Source organism: Taeniopygia guttata, chromosome 4, assembly GCF_048771995.1.
Source record: "Taeniopygia guttata chromosome 4, bTaeGut7.mat, whole genome shotgun sequence".
Taxonomy (NCBI): domain Eukaryota; kingdom Metazoa; phylum Chordata; class Aves; order Passeriformes; family Estrildidae; genus Taeniopygia; species Taeniopygia guttata.
Window position 1 is genome coordinate 46,524,037 of NC_133028.1, and position 17,085 is coordinate 46,541,121.

Genomic DNA, 17,085 nt, shown 5'->3' on the forward strand with positions numbered 1-17,085 from the left:
CATAATTCAAGCTATAACATCCATTTTGAGAATATTGAGAATTATTTTAACTCCTTGGGACTCAGTGAAGAAATCCTTGGGGAGGTACAACTCCTTCCACCATGCACGGTATTAAGTCACTTATCCTGGACCAGAGCCACCTCCTGCTGTCACTCCCAGGAGGCAGCTGAGAGTTGCCAGGCACCTCACCCCAAGCACCAGCTCACTGCCACCAGAAGGGCTTTTCAACTTAGCCTTGTCCTCTGTCCCTTGGCTGACTGTATAGCTGACAGGGTAGGCAGGGTAAAAAGGCAGCATGCACTCAGCAGTGACCTGCGCACACATCTGAGCCACAGCCTGAGCTGACTCCACAGGTGATCCTAGGAGCCCCTCACAGCTCCCAGTAAGCCTCTGTGCTCAGTTATTATTTCTCCTCCTACCTTACTCTCAGGATAGAGCTCACTACTTTTTGAAAAAACAGTTATTGCTTAAAACCAGGTAAAAATAGATGCCTGTCATACAGTAAAAGCAGTTCAAAGTTCAGAGCTGGGGCTGAGGCATACCACTGCACATACAGGCAAAGCAAGAATTACCCTGACTGGGTTATGACACTCCTGGACAGCATTAAGAGACATATTTACAGTTCTCTATGAAACAGAATGAAGCAAAGCCATTTTCACTTTTTACATTACAATTACATCCTTGATGATAAACCAACTAACTTTGGTTCAGATTTCACTACCAGATGCCCAAATGCTACTCTAAATCGGGAAGCCTTTAAAGGTCTGTCCTACCTGTCCTGTGCCCTAGAGCTCTGTTGGTATCGTACCAGTAACTGCTGACCCAGGAAGACCTAACAGGATACAGCAGCTGCAGCTTTCTTCCAGATCCAGATGTAGCAGAAGGCAACTGTCTCGTGGATACAGCACTGGGTTTGAGAAGTTAAAACTATTCTCTCCACCCTCACTGAATAACACCACATACAATTTAAAAAAAATCTACCTGAGACTGCTTATACTAGCTGTCCTCTTTTGTTTTCTCTTCTTTTTCAAAGTCCGAATTTTCTTCTGAGACAAGTCCTCCAATGACTTCATAAACAGCTGCTGAAAGAAAACCTGCACTGCTGAAAGTTATTCCAATCCCTTGACACGACTGAGCCTGAGCTGGGAGTCCTGTTTAACCAGACTTCCTTCCAGCTGCTTGATTCCCCTCTCAGCAGGCAGCACTGAACAGAGCATCCTGACCTACAGGTTCTGTTGCAGCAAAACCCAGCTCTGCACTGTACAACCTGTGAGAAGCAGCAGCTCCCATCAGCTTTGAGCCACACATGGAATGACAGGACACAAGAGAAGTGGAGATTTCATTTATTGGGCTGAAACCACAAATAGATTCACTTTGACTTCTGGCTCTGTGCTTGTGCCTTCAACACTTTCACAACGATCTTCTGCTCCTCAATGAGAAAAGCTCGTTTGATCCTGGAAAAGAAAAACTACTTTAGGATATGTGTCGATCTACTAAAGTAAAAACACAAAAATAAGATGTATTACAATTCATTTTGCCATCTCCTACATCCATTGCATATGTGGTGTTAGTTCCAGTTACATAAAAAGGGAACCCACTGCTGTTCTTGCCAGCAGCAAAAGACAGGGACAGTAGCACTGTATGAATGTAGCAGTTTGGGGATGGCAGCCTACAGTGCCTGCAAATTTAGGCAAGTGGCTTGGAGGCAAGCAACGTAATACTTGATGACTGAACATGGGAAAATTTACCATCCTCACAAACTTCAAAGGCAAAAAGCAGAACTCCTAACTGGAGAATTAATTTAATTCTGTTGAAGTCAGAATTGGTGTGACAAGTCGTGGTCAGCTCTCTTCCTCAGAACTACAGGAAACTACGTGCATCCAGTTATCAAAACCAGGAATACTTTCCCTGTCAGGATTAAGGTTCCTTGCACATCAACAGGGAAAAGCCTAGCAGGTCAAGTTGTGCCCAAATACAACTATTTCTGGAAGACCTGTAGGGGCACCAGGTAGATGGGACAGATCTGTGCAGCAGCATTCACATACCAACAGACTATTTGATGGTTCTGAGTTAACAGCACAAGTGTGCCACACACACTGCTACCCTTAAACATTAAAATGCCTTCTCTAAGTATCTGGTACACATGGCTACTTCTGCAATGCAAATCTATCAAAGATGCCTAAGTGGGCACAAGAGAAAACCTGACCATTACAGGAAAGGAGGCGGCTGTAATTTCTGGTTTAGGCACAGTCAGAATAAAAACATGTACTAAAAACTACCTACCAAGCTCATAAAGAGTTTGGGAAAACACTCAGAAAAAATGTGGCTTTTAACACAGAAAAGTTATGCTATTGCTCTGCAGCTGTAACTGCTCATCTTTAATGGTGCCTAACGTAATTTATCTTAGAACTTACACATGCCAAAAAGAAACAAACAAAAAAAAATTGCTGGCCCTACAGATGAAAAAAACCTTGGCATAGGACCGCTGACCCCAGAGATCTGTTTTGTTTACCATTCACAGAGATGACACACTCATGGTCATGTTTCTCCTCAAACTTGACAAGGAAGCATAGGATATGAAATTACTACACAATAAAAATTAATTCAGTGGGGCCTGGCAAAGGCTTTAAAGCTTAACCACATAAAGCTGCTTAACACGCAACCAAGTAGTATCTGTGAATCCCCAAACACTACAAAGAAGTGAAAAATTCAATTAAATCTGCATAAGGCAAAACAGGACAACAGAACAGAATAATCATTACTATGGGCAGTCGATTCAAAAGACAAAAACCCAGCATAAGCTGACTGTTTAGTATCAGTGCAACAGTGCAGTAAGAAATCCTGAAGAACTCTCCAAAAGGAGCTTCACATGCAGGGAAGGGACAAAATCACACACATCATTGCCCCACGTGCCCCACACTCACACTCTCCATCTCCCAACACCAGTGTTAGACAAGAGCCTTCAAAGTTTGGGAGAGATGTAAAAATTTTCCAAGAAGCAATCCCAGGAATAAAGCTGGCTTTCTGTAAGTTACCTGTCACGGACACACTTGGCACACATGGAGCCACCGTAGGCTCTGCTAACGTGCTTCTTTGTTTTTGACAGCCTCATCAGAACTTTGGGGCGCACAGCACGGACCTACAGACGGCAAAAAATAAACAAGTGTGTCACAGGACAATAATTTTTTTGTATCTGCCACATAAAAACCAACATCACTTTCATAGTTAAAAAAAAAAATAAATCAGCAACACTTGAAGTTTACTATTCAAGATGCTAAAAAGTGACCGAGGTCGCAGCTCATTGCAAGGGCCATCTTCAGCATTCCTAAGCTGATCTTTTCATTCCACCACAGGGGCTCAACAACAGATTCATTAAAAAATTGGCTATAAAAAAGACTGGTTTTTTTAAAGATAGGAACTGCTCAAAGATCAACATGACTCAAGCATTCCCATAACTATTAAAAGCAATGGTGTTACTTCAAGAAAACATTCTGATGAAAAATACTTTAAGAACATTAATTCCTTTTTTCTAAATATGATACTTTTCTAAACTTGGCTTACCCTTTTTTTCTGCAAGTCTAATAGGCCCAATTCATGTTTTTAAATCTGCTATAGAATTGCCCTGTCTAGTTTTAAAAATTTCAGACTTTCTAAAACAAGAGTTTATATTTAATAATAATGCAATCCAAAAGCATTAAAAACAGTTTGAGCCCCCAAAGCTTATTTTGCCAGCAAACTAGACAACATTTGATTTGAATATTTTAGAGGAAAAGGTTACTTCAACAAGAACTGGCCAATAAACAGGTCCACTGTATACTTGGAAAGGCTCTTTGTACTGAAGAAACGTTGCAGCAGAGAAACACCCTTAGGTGTTTACAATCAAACTTACACCACGAAGTCTTCCTGGGCAAATACCACACGCTGACTTGGGGGCCTTTCCCACTTTCTTGGTGTAAAGGTAAACAATCCTGTTCCCGGGTGTTCGGGACCTAAGCACAGCAGAAAAACACTCAGTTAAGGTAACAATCGAAACTGAAGCATCCCCTGTTTACAACGGAAGCTTCCTTACAAACGGCCTTACTTACAGTCTGGTCTTGTTGGAAGCTGTGTTGTAGGACAACCTACGGCGGTATGTCAGGCGCTGCACCATTTTTCACCCCTATATAAGCAAAAACAAAGCGGCACTAGTTAAGAGCTCGATGTCCACACAAGATTTCGCACCTCACAGGGTCACCCGTACAGAGCCAGATGTGAATCAGCAGCTGCCAATTCGATATTAACAGAACTAAAGCCTTTCCTGATCAGCGACAGCCAGCAGGACTATATTAGAGAACAACAAAACCCGTGACAGCGGGCACGATCCGCAAAGAAGATTCACCCGAACTAACTTGAACACCGCTCAAACATCCGAGTCCTGACTGGATTATGTCACTCTCTCCTAAGAGACTGCTTAAAGCTTTAGCAGCTCCTTATTTTATAGTTAACATAAGCTCCATTCGCAGCCCCGGGAGACGCAGGCCCTACTCGGGAGCCCCACCGCGGAGGCCTCGGCAGGCCCGGCCTCTCTGCCGGGCAGCTCTGCCCCCGCTCCAGCCCACACCCGGGCAGCGGCAGCGCCGCCGGTCCATCCCCGCACCCCTCGGGGCCTCGGATGGCGCCCGCCGCCCGCCGATGGAGGCGGATGCGCGCCCACAGCCCGCGGCCGCCCACAGCCATACCTGGCGCCGCCGGACCCGGAAGAGGAAGCGGAAATGCGCGGGTCAACATTGAAATAGCGGCGCGCTGGAGAACGGAAGAAATAGCAGCGCCTGCGCGCTGGGGTCCGTCTACCACGCAGGGCGGCAAACGGGCAGCGCCATGTTGTACGGCACGGAGGTGCTAGATGGCGCCATACTGCGCGGCTGAAGCGGGGCGGGCGCCGCTCAGCGGCAGGATCGGGAGCCGGAGCAATGGGCGCCATGGGGGCGCCGTTTTATTTATTGTGTATTTCACTGAAAAACTGTTTCACTAAAATATCGGCTTCTGTCCTGGGAAAGAAGGGTTTGTGCTCCATTATGTAGTTATGTAGCTGTGGGCCCAGCAGCCATTCCCCATCCTGCTGTTCTAAGCTCTGCATTACAAGTCACTCCTACAGGCTTTTCCAGGGCACACTGGCGCGTGACACACCTGGGAACCGTGTGTCTGACACAAAACTTCCCCTAGGAAAGGCTGGTCCCACAGAATGCCTCGAAAGCCTTGCTTGGAGCACTGCAGGGCTGTCCCTGCCATGCTCCGTTCCCCTCGAAATGCCATCGCTGCTGACCAGCCCTGGCCTTCCTGGCCCTGGCCAGGCCACACGTACCTAGGAAAAGCATAGGGGGAAAAGGACACAGCTAGTGGAACTCTCCCTGAATAGATCCTCCCTGTATTCATCCATCAGCATTCTCCACGTGTCCTGAGCTGGGTCACATTTTCTGACCTTAGGTTATCTCAGCTTGTGCAAGCTCGGTGCTAACAATACCAAGCCTGTGGATTCAATCCCTGTATGAGCTATTCTCTTAAGAATTTGACTCAATGATTCTTACAGGTCCCTTTGAACTCAGAATGTTCTGTGAAATCTATTTAATAGCCTCTGGGAGACCCCTGACAAAAGAAAATAAAGGAAATAGCCAGAGCTAAGGGACCATAGAATGGGTTGTCAGTAGCCAGAAACAGCATTCTAGTGATGGCAGATCTGCCATATTAAAATCTAAATGCACTGAAGGTACCCCTGGCAGCCCCTCACCTTTTCATTAAGCATTGTGTTGACAGGAAGGAAAGGAGAAACACTCCCTGGACTACACTTCTCCCAGATGTTTGTTTCAGCTCTCATCCCATACCCCCGGTCCCTGCCAAGCTGAGGAGCATATTGACAAGCAGAGCTGCCTCTGTGTTCTGAAATCAGCATCTGGCCTCTGCTATCCATATGTGACCTTACTAATGGGTCTGGATCCCATCCTGCCACCAGGCTCTGACACATGAAAGACCAAGAGGTTTTAAAGCACACTTTTCCATCACTTCTGCTCCCCAACCTCTGGTGGCAGTGGTGGTGTTTCCACTGCCACACCAAGTCCTCCCTCTTCTGGTGCGTGTGAATGCCTTGTGGCTACTGCCACAACTGATGCTAATTTGCACAGACAAAATCTTCATACAGCATCAATGGGAAATCACCATCTGCAAGGAGGATGGGGTTGGGCCCTCTGTCTGAGCCTTCAAATGCTCTTTTGCTTCACTGACCTGAGCACTGTTCCCCAAAGATACTCAGGGACCCACATATTAAGCATGGTGCTGCTGCTGCCATCGTTAGTGGCTTCAGCTCTGCTTTTGGAGATTAGCAGGTACTCAGAAAGCTTTGATGTGTGCTCCTGGCCTTATTTATGTAACTCACAGTTTGTTGTACTGCATCCTCCCTGTTTTCAATCTATAATTATCATTTTGGTTAATTATTGACTCTTTTAAAGTGCAAATCATGGACACCAGAATTATTTTTTAATTCATGAAAGAAGAGAAAATATGTATGAACTAGATTTTAGGGTATATTTAAAATAGAGGCATATTTTAGAAGACAAGTAAATTTCAGAGCAATTAGAGTATTTAACATGAACTTTCTTGGCCCAGAACCCTGAGGGGAATAAGAAAGCCAATTAAATTAGATTAAATAATCATGCCTAAATATAAAAGTGTAACAGAATCCAATTGTTAAAGAACAACACTATTAAATTATGATAGAATAGTTTAGATGTTGTCAGTGCAACAGGTAACTATTTGATTATTGACAATAGTATTGATATGCTCTTGAACTTATCCCATTTAGGCTCCAAAGTCAACCAGTGTTAAGTTTTAGAAACTGCCAATTAAATTCCTGCCATTTGCTTCTGCTGATGTACTGGCCTAGTTTTTCAAGCATTTTCAGTTCTTTTTTTAAGAGGAACAGGGCTATCAGGCAAACGGCTCACCAGAGCATCTGGAAATGTTAGCTTAATGACAACTGGTTTAATGCTATCTAATGTGGGGATAAGATTTGAAGCAGAAGCTCACTAAGCCCATTTTGTACAGATTAGTCAAGTGATTCATGTTCTCTGTTACTCCTACCTCTTCACAGGACCAAAACGTCTCTTCTGGGAGCAGTCATTTTCCACATCCAACATGTCTCGTTAACTCTTTCTGCATTTTCTTCTTTCCTTGAATGCAATGAAAGGGATGGATTAGCAAATGCACAGCCCAACAATGTGGTAAAGTAACACTGGCATCCTATAAAATCAATTTTTCCCTTCCAGGATGTCAGTGGAAGCATAGCACCTGAGGCTGTGGGCCTTTTCATTGAGAAAACTGGAGGCTGGCTTCCAGGGTGTACTTGTTTGTTGGCAGTGCAAAACTAAAACTCTTTTTCATCTCATCCAATTGGAAGTATAATCATTTCTGATGGCAGTTTAGTAATGGAATATATTTTGCACCAGCTAGTAGGCTGTCACCATATTCTGTTTAATGCATCAGAAGAATGCTTTGTTCATAGTTTAAGAGCAATTCTTGGTATGTTGACCAATTGTTTTTTTCTTTTCTACATGGTCCTCTCTTGATCTCTCTTTTTACTGAAAGCCCCTATCTATGTGCATGACAATTTGCTTAGTCACATGGAAAGTTCCAACACAGTAAGAGTGAGAGTTTGCAAAGGCAAAAGGCTTGATAGGCCTGGCTGTGTCCCCTTATACTTTGCGCACATTTCTGTACCACTTCCCAGAATCTCCCAGGCCCCAGGAGGGTTCCACTGCCTCATTAACTTCTCTTCATGGATCCCTCTAGGGATTTTCTGCACAATAAGCTTCAATTTAAAAAACGAAACACGTTTTCACTCATATTCACTTGCTATTGTACCAGTCCAGACTGGCAAATTCTAAGAGGCATGGGAAGGAAAGCAAGCCTGTGGGCAAACACATACTGGGTGCTGCAGAGAGGAAAAGATGTGAGGGCTGAGAGGTGTGGTGCTCCTGTTAAGTCACAGGCAGTGAACAGTGTATCAGTATGTGTTTTAGAAATGTCTCACTGAAGTCAGAATCCAACCTCAGGTGCTACTTGGATACAACCAACAGGCTTAGATCCGTAAATGTGGAAAGGAAGCAAGACATCTTGGAAAAGTATTAGCACCTGTTGGAATGGGGAGAAAGAAGAGGTCCTTGGCTCCACTATCTCTCCAGAGTTGATTTTTTTTCTTAAAAACCTTATTACCTTTCCTTGTTAACTATGTGGCATGTGTCACAATCTGATTATACTAATTTCTATCAACATAGCCTTCCACAACACAGACCTGTGCAAATTACGTTATAAGAAGCTGTAGTTCATTTCCATTTCAGTGGAGCTTGTTAAACAAGCAAAATTATTTTGTAGCAAAGGGAAAAACAATTTAGTGGAATGCAGTCCTAGCATAGGAAGTACATAATATCGTATTTGGTTGAAACTTTTTCTGTCAAAAATGTCATAACCCTGTAAGAAAGAGAATTAAAATCCCGTTATTTTAATTTACATCTAGCCACGAGATAAGTAAAGTTATCATTGAAATTCTAATTAAATAGGATGATTGACTAAGGTAGGACATCAAAGAAGAGAAGTGAATATGATAAGTCAAAGTCTTATTAATTAGTCCGCGTGGAAGAAATTCCAGGGACGTCAAGCTGAGGCTGCTGCAAGGAGAAAAAAAGCAGACAAGAAAATGTGTGTTTCTTTGAAGTTAGGAACTGAGATAGTGATGGAGGTAATTGTGTCTGACTGGATCCCGTAATGAAGAGTCGTAAATCAGACCTAGGAATCGGAGGAAAGATTCTAGTAACGAATGTGGCTGCCCCCCTGCTGCGAAGAAACAGAATGCAGAGCTGACTAATTGACCCAGTCTATCTCCCAGTAGCTCTCTGTTATTATTTATTAATTTTTAATTTCTGAATTATTTACGTTCTGGGAAATTATTTTTGACAGCCTGTTAGGCGTGCCAAAGTTAATGGAGGATGAAAGGACCGGTACTAGAATTAGCAGGGATGTAGTCACAGGCTACTGAATTTAATGATTTTGGAAGGGAAAATTGATTTCACACAGCGTGTCACTTTATACTACTTTAGGGATACACCAGCTATTTGATTAATTGAGGAATAACCAACTCAAAGTATATTTGAAGTGTAAATGAATCACAGTGCTCAGCTGTTTATTTTTCCCCTTTTCTGATGAGAACACTGAGTTTGCCTAAAGTTGCCGATTAAACCAATACAGGTAGGTCCCATACTCACACCTGCTTATTTTCTTCTGCCTTAAAGAAAAAAAATACTTCACCATCTGGAGGAGACATGCAATCTTCCATCTCACTTGGGATAGAGTTCATCCTTCCTACACAATACCTAATTAAACAGGCTTTGTGTGCACGCACCCTCCCCTGTGGAAAGTGTTTAAGACAGAGGAGGGTACTGAGCCCATGGGCAGCACAAGCAGCTGAGATGTGAATTCTTCATGGTGACAGCTCACGTTTGCTTTTTATCAGCCCCCAAGCTGAAGTCAGGGTCCCTGGCCTACAACATCCCCTGTGTTTGTTCTCCTGGTGCAGCCGTGGTAAACTGGGCCATGCATCTTCCACACAGAGCAATGAAAAAATAAAGGGGCTCTGCACAGCTCTTCCAGGCTGTGAAAACTGCATTTCATCCTTTGTGACAAATAAAGGATGTCTGCTTCTCACATCTAAGCCCTCTGACCATCCAGGCATCAAGGACATAGAGGCAATCTTTCCCCAGCATGCCTACTATCCTGTAGGCATCTCACACCTTTGGGAAGATTCACACTGGAAATGTCTCCAGAGCTGCTTGGGATCATCACCTCACACTGCTCCTTCCCCCAACAGCAGCCACCCAAGGCGAGGGGCATGGCCAAATTTTCCGTGACTTAGGGGAAGGACGTGCCCTGTACCCAGGATCAAAGGGACAAAGCGCTCTCACTGCTGGAGTTTCCTGTGGCAGACTTGGGTCAATCGCTTAATTAAAGGCAGCGTAATCAGCCATGTGGGCACTGGTAGTGGTGACCATGATTTTGGGTATCTTTAATGTAATGTCTGCAGCTCACTCAGTGTTGTCTCCCAAATACCTTAACAATCTACTTCTCTAAATACTAGTCCTAACTGGCTTAAGTCCAACCTTCCCAGTTCTAAAATAAATGTAATCGATGTTATTAGTTAATAAAATCTTAGGGACTGTGTACGTAGAATTAAAATACAATTCTTTATCTGCACAAGTTTTGGGAGAGTAGTGAACACCAAATACTAGGTGTAGCTGCCCCTTTCCACAAGAAATTATTTAAAACCATCCACCATTAATTGACATAGATCCCATGAAGAGGTGAGAAAGTTATAGGATAGACTCTGTTTCAAGTCTAATAAACAATAAAACTCGTTCAAATTGACTGAGACCAAACTACTGAGAGGTTAAGTGTAGAGGGATCTGGAATTTTGGACATTTTTCTGTTGCTTTGTTCTTTAAAATAGGAAGGGCTACCTACTACAGCAGATGTTGACCATACAGGGATGAGGGGAGAGACAAATAATGAAAAAAGGTCAATCATGCATTAGTGTACCTTTAAAAAAAAATTGTATTTGTCTTAATGATTTAAAGATATATTAACAGTGCAGGAAGGTTTTGCTGCTTAAGTTCTCTGAGGAGTTTATAATTCATATAAACATCTCCTTAGTCTTTTTTTTTCTGAGCACTTCAGGAGCACTAGGAACATTTCTTCATGATGTTTTACCAAGTCGAACATGCGAAAGAAGACTGTTTTTCTCAGTTACCTTTTGGATTATACCAGTGAAAATTAGCTGTGCAAGGAGGATCAACTGCAACAGGCTGCTAAAGGAGGTGCATGACCTGTAGCCTCTGCCTGGCTCTGGGGATTTGTACTTTAGCAAAATTTTCAGCATGTGAGACTGGACTGGCTGCTAGAACAAAAGCCTGACACAAAGACTATTTTTTCTGGGTCTCCTGAATCTGTGAGATATTTTTGGGTTTTGGGGCTTTTTTTGTGACTCTTGCTAAAACTTTCTAAAGAAGGAACACTGTGTATAATGTTGCAAAAACAATATGAAATATGAATTTCGAGATTGCACATTTTGTTAGTATCACTGAAAGCACACTCACTGCCATGGAATTCAGAAGAGTTCTACTCACCAGCACCGGAACTGACTGCCCCAAACATAGAAAATGTGAACTAAATATGATAGCTTAAGGAACAGCAAGTCATATTTTCAAATATCACAAAATAATTAGGCAATTTATGCTACTTGAAGATTTACTTTACAGCTTCAAAATTTTTGATGGAGAAATAAATACTTTTTACAGATAATGCAGAAATTAACTCTGAAATATTTACATTCAACAAATGCAACTTATTTTGAAGAAGATGATTTAGCGTGCTCTGCTGTTCTATAGTGGAATGAATCCATCATAGAACTGGCTTTTCCCTGCTTCAATATTAAAACAAAAGGGATATGCTGACAGTGCAGCACTCTGGGAATTCAGCTCAGAAGTCCAATTAACAACAACTAATTCCCCATACTGCCTATTTACCCCTAAGATTTGGCTAGATATAATAAGTCATGCATTTTGCATTTAAGCTTTTAATGCCCAGAGGATAACAAAAATCTATCCTGATCACTTTTTATTTTCTTCATATGAAGAGAGAAGAAAGCATCATTCCTTCCCTCTTCAGTTAAGTGCATCCATATCTTTGCGTTAAGTCTATGAATGAGCTGCCTCCTGTCTTCTCCCTGTGCCTTGTTACCCTACTTCTCCATAAATGCCTTCATTCTTCAAGACATGAAGGTAAGAATCCCTTTGGATGTGTGTTCTGTATAGCTAGCTCCATGTAAAATTATTCACCTTCAAACAGTGACCTACAGCACATTCACTGAACCAAGTCTCCTGCCTGCATTTACTGCCTGCAGCATACACTCCCCTCACACCAGATTTAACCGCAGGAGCTATCAAGGTACCGCCCAGCTGTGAACGTATTTTAAAAGCCAAAACTGTAACGTACTGTAAATGGTAATGACCAGGCTATAACATGCTAAAGATTAGGCAAATTTTCCCAATAATTAGAATGATCTTCTGCAACTCAATTTTGCTTACAGTGTAAATCAGATTAAACCAAATTCTCCAAAGGTAAAAGCCCAGAACAATCCTACACACTTTAAATGCAAAAGGGAGAGAAAGAGAGAGAAAGCAAGCGAGCAAATATGTGCACATGGGGCTTTGGATATTCCTTGCTAGGTATAACCTCAACTGTACTTTAATAATTAGGGACACATTAAAATATCTTTCTATCCAGATACATTTTTATCAGTATTCAGCAGGAAACAATTAAGGCCTAGAGGTACCCATATACTTCTGTATTTATGAAGTTTTATAATAAAGAAATAATGCAAATTCACCTTGTTTGAAGAGAAATTGGAAGAAAAATTAAATGGTTTGAGAAGCAAACAACACAGCATATTAAATCATAAAGCACCACACTGACAGAACACAAGATGTGACACTGTGCTGAAAGAAATGGCTGGATCAATGTTAGGTAGCCATGCCTGCAGAGCAGCAGGTTACTGTACAGAAAGCTGCCTACAAAATATTTCTGCAACACTGTGCTTTGCTGTGCATTGTAAAAATCCCAGAAGGTGTTATTTTTTCATGAAGCTGTGATGAACTTGGCTTATGCTTGGCATCAGACTGGCTGCTCCTTACGGGGGTTTCCGAGTTGCGTATTTGCAGATTTAAGGCCAGACTTTCAGAGGGGCTCACAGCCAGCTTTCCAAGCACTTGGCCGCCAAGCTGCAAGCCTGGCTTCTCACAGGCCCAGGAATCAGAAAGACTCAATGGAAACCAATCTCCTGTGAACATCCCAGACTAACTGGCTGATCAGCAGATATGCCTGTGACAGAAGCTGAGACAGCTGAATGAAGTATTTCTGACACAGTCAGATGTGAAGTTTACTACCTGTCTGCACAGAGATGGCAGGTGCAAAGAAGAGCCTGCTACCAACTGCTGAAGGAAAGTGTTGGCTTCATCTTATTCTTGAGCAGATTTTCTGATTCCTCTGCACCTTCTTCCCTGTGAGCAGCAAAAAGAGCAGAAGTTGGACAGGCTGATCCCAAACAGGGCTCTGTGGAGGGCAACACAACACCCCCATTTTTGTAACACCCCATGGTCAAAACTCCTGCTTGATGGAAGGTGGAGGATGGCAGCACTAATGATTCTCTCCCTTTTAAAGTTTAAGTGCTTTGAGGAGATTGAAGACAAGCATTAAATTTTGATTAAAGGGACACTGCCAATTTAAATTAATCTTAGAATTTAGGATTTGTAACAAGCAGGCAAAGGTGGATGAGAGCTTGCATGTTGGATGTAAATATTTCTTTGCAGCAGGATGAAGACCTTATCTGCTGAGAACCGAGGGCATCAAAATTAACTTGAATAGAAAACCTAACCACTTTAGTTTTGCTGCTGAGGGAGAAAGAATGTAGATGGGGAGATACCATGTAACTTCCCTAATGTAACAGTGCACCAGTTAAATTTTGTGTGTGAAAAGCTTTCTTGTTTGTTGCTTAATGTGGTTTTCAGTGACGAAAAGCCACCCTAAAGTCCTATTTGAAAGAATTTATTAAAGAGTAGAGTGACAGGAAAGGTTAGTACAGGTGAGCTGGTACATGGACTAAATGCCTTCCACCTGCTTTTCCTTTATAGAGAATACTTAGAGATGGTGAAGCTACCTAGTGTTAAATGTATGGTTTACTGCAGCTGATGAGAGAGCATCGAATTACTTTCATCAATCAGAGACATTTTCTGCAAATAAGTTTGCCTATAATGAGATTCAAATCTGAACCAAGATTTTCAAGGGAAGAGCCTAAAAGGCAGCAACTCACCGTAACTTCAATGTACACTAGCCTTATAGAAAGAATATTACCCAGAAATGCTCATTCTCAGAGAAACTATGGAAATGTGAATCCAGACCTTCATCTGATAAAAACCAGCACCCTGAACAGAGATATGCTGATTTATGATAGCCACAGGTCTGACCCCATATCCCAACAGAATTAGCTGCAGCCACAGAAATCTTCTGCAGTAAAGATCAGTTTGATCTTGTCTCAACCAAAAGCTGGGTTTTTGCTGCAGAGTTCTCTGTTATCTTGGCAATATCCAATTGAACAAGCCTTTCAAAGAAACAGGCAAAATAAATCTGAGTGAAAGGTAACAATGGCCCTGATTTTCTTTTAGTTCTTCTTAAAATACAAAAAAAAAAAAAAAAAAAAAAAAAAAATGAAGCAGACCTCAGATAACAGGACTTGTGGCTTCAAGTGCATTTTGAATGCGATGACACTACCCCTCCCAGGATCCATGCAGCAGATGAGAGGTGCTTCCCAAAGCTGTAGCATTAAGTATATAGGATATGTAAGAGGAAAAATGAAATAAGGCCATGGTACTGCTCTGGAGATGGTAGAGTGCAGAAGAGTGCTTGAGCACAAATTGAAAACTACTTGTTAAACAAGGTTAATTTGTTCTCCTTCCAGAGTATAAAATGGCTTCAAACACTTCTAAACTAGGTCATTTGACTGCTCAAGAAATACATGGTGCTAGGCAGCTGTCTTTAGCAACAAGTTTATTGGAGAGTTTGATTGCATCCCAAAAGCATGCTAGATATTTCTGACCATATCAAAGAAAACTCAACTATGTTATCAAGGCACACTAATGAGGTGGTTTGTTTAATTGAAATACTTTAAGTTTCCATGTAGTACAGCATGAAAAAATCATTATTTTCATTAGATGAGCTACTCGTTAGCTGAAAATCTAAGTTACAAAATATCACAGTGTGAGATAATAAATATATTGTAAAACACATTAAATCCAGGTTATTAAAAGGAAGGTCTATTTAAAATATAGAGCCATGTAACTTGGGCATGCTTCCTTGTACTAGGAATCAGGTTTAGTTCTTTGAAAAATAGAGCCAAACCCAAAGGACCTCACCACGCTTTCACTGAAATAACTGTCAAAACTCTGACCCATTTTAGCCTGGATAAATTACTTCATTATTCTGTGTCACAATTCTGTACTAATGGGTTTGTGTGCAGCAGCTGGAAGTTCTGAGGCTCATTGAAAGACCCCCCAATTTTAGCCTTGAATTCCTTGCTGCTCTGATGCAATCATTAACAGCAAGTCATGAAGCACTTTATAGCTTGCAAATTTAGGGGCAAATGTTTACCTAAAAGTGTAAGACATGGAGGATTTGTGAACTTCATGTGAAAATATGCATCTCCATGAGATATCTCACATGTGTTTCCTGAGCAGGAGTTTAAGAGCTGTACTGGTCTCATCAAGAGGGTGCAATTTGAATCCACGATGAGATTGGATATAAAGGGAAAACAAATGGCTGGAAGGGTTCTCTAGAGCCCATCTAGTCCAATCCCTCTGCTCAAAGCAGGGTCAGCTGGAGCACTTTGCAAAAAGCTGCGTGGAGTTGGGTTTGGAATACCTCCAGAGATGGTGACTCCACAACCTCTCTGAGCAACCTGTTCCTGTGATTGACCACTTTCATGGTAAATACATTATATTTTAAATATAAATTGGATTTCCCGTATTTCAATATTTGTTGTATTTCAGGTTTGGGTTCTTTATTCTCCCTCACTCAGTATTTCTACAGATTGGTAAGATTCCCCTTGAGCCTTCTCTTCTTAATGAGCTCAGGGTCCTACTGAGAGTTCTTCCTCATCACTTGCATTTAAACACTGACTTGAGATGAGGACAAAATTGTATTTTAGTTATCAATTCACAGCTGGGCTTGGTCCATATGAAAAAAAGACAAAAGTAAGGCTCTGGTTCAACTATTGTTTTATGTAATTCTACAATGAGGCTGAGTTTATCCTTCATCCCTGCACACCCCATGCCACCCCCTGTCTTTTCTATGTCTTACACTAATGAGGGCATTTTGTCCTCAATTCTCATAGCAATGGTTCCTTCCTAACTTATTGCTACACTTTTGCCAAGGGATCTTCTCTCTTATCTCGCTCGTGCTATTCGCTATTAGTCTCTCTCCTCCCCTGCTGAGAGATTAGTCCACAGCCCTGGGAAAGGTCCTCATAGCATTACTCTGTCACTAATCCAGCCAGCACAGGTCATCAGGACTGTGCAGAGACAGCCACAAGATTTAGAAGCCACATCTTAACTCCCCAGAAGTCCTGGGCATGCATTCAGGTTGCCTCCACACGTTGGCAGCCAGGGATGTTGACACATCTTCACAGCTATTGCTCTCCCTGTCAGCTAGAGTCAAGTCAGTGACACTGAATGGTGCCACCAAGAGCACATAGACATGGAGGAGGTACAGCAGGAGTGCTGAAAGATCCCCTTAGCCAGCGAGCCAGAAGCGATTCAGGAGAGGGTACAGATTACAGATGGCACAGTAATCTCACAACTGGCCAAATTTGGAGCCTAAGCAATACTTATATGGAGATGAGCATGCATTAAAGGCTGCCAATGTGACAGCAGAGAGGGCCAATATTTCGGCTTGCCCAGGAATGGGCATGCTGCCCTCATAGAGCCACCTGCTGAGATCAGTCATGCCAAAAATGCAAGTAATCCTGGTAAGGCAGGTGCCTGGGGGGATCAAATCCTCAGTCAAAACCAGAAAAAAAAAAAAAAAAAAAAAAAAAAAAAAAAAAGGGCAAATCCCTGAGCCCCAGGCCACCTTCATACACCTGGCAAGAGCCCCTCTGCAGCCAGCCTGCAGACTGTAAACTCCGGAGGTTGGAGTGCAGAGGATGAGAGTTGCATCTCATGCTCCTGCCTCTTCACTCAGTTATGAAAACAGATGTTTTTCCTTCTTCCACAGAAACAAAGTTGCACATTTTAGAGTTATCTCTCACTCCTCATTTTCTGTGGGTTTTGTTAAACATATTTAGAAGTCTTTCCTTTTTTTTCCCTACTGGGGCCAATAGGGATGTAGCTTGCAGATTAGTACAACTGTTAGCTCCCTTTAATAGGGCTTTTCTTATCCCATTTAAGTAGAATAAAGAAG

General features: G+C 42.3%; 1 protein-coding gene across 3 annotated transcripts in view; it reads right to left on the reverse strand.

Moving 5' to 3' along the window:
• Window positions 1–1,327: 1,327 nt before the first annotated feature.
• RPL34 (ribosomal protein L34) overlaps window positions 1,328–17,085 on the reverse strand; it is a 174,078-nt gene continuing 158,320 nt past the window's right edge. Inside the window, exons 1-5 of one of the 3 annotated variants that reach the window (XM_012573350.5) lie at window positions 4,637–4,726; window positions 4,086–4,159; window positions 3,890–3,989; window positions 3,036–3,139; window positions 1,328–1,454 (exon numbers count right to left, since the gene is read on the reverse strand). In XM_012573350.5, the coding sequence (XP_012428804.1) occupies window positions 1,370–1,454; window positions 3,036–3,139; window positions 3,890–3,989; window positions 4,086–4,150 (354 nt within the window). In that variant the 5' untranslated portion in view covers window positions 4,151–4,159; window positions 4,637–4,726 and the 3' untranslated portion in view covers window positions 1,328–1,369. 3 annotated transcript variants of the gene reach the window in all.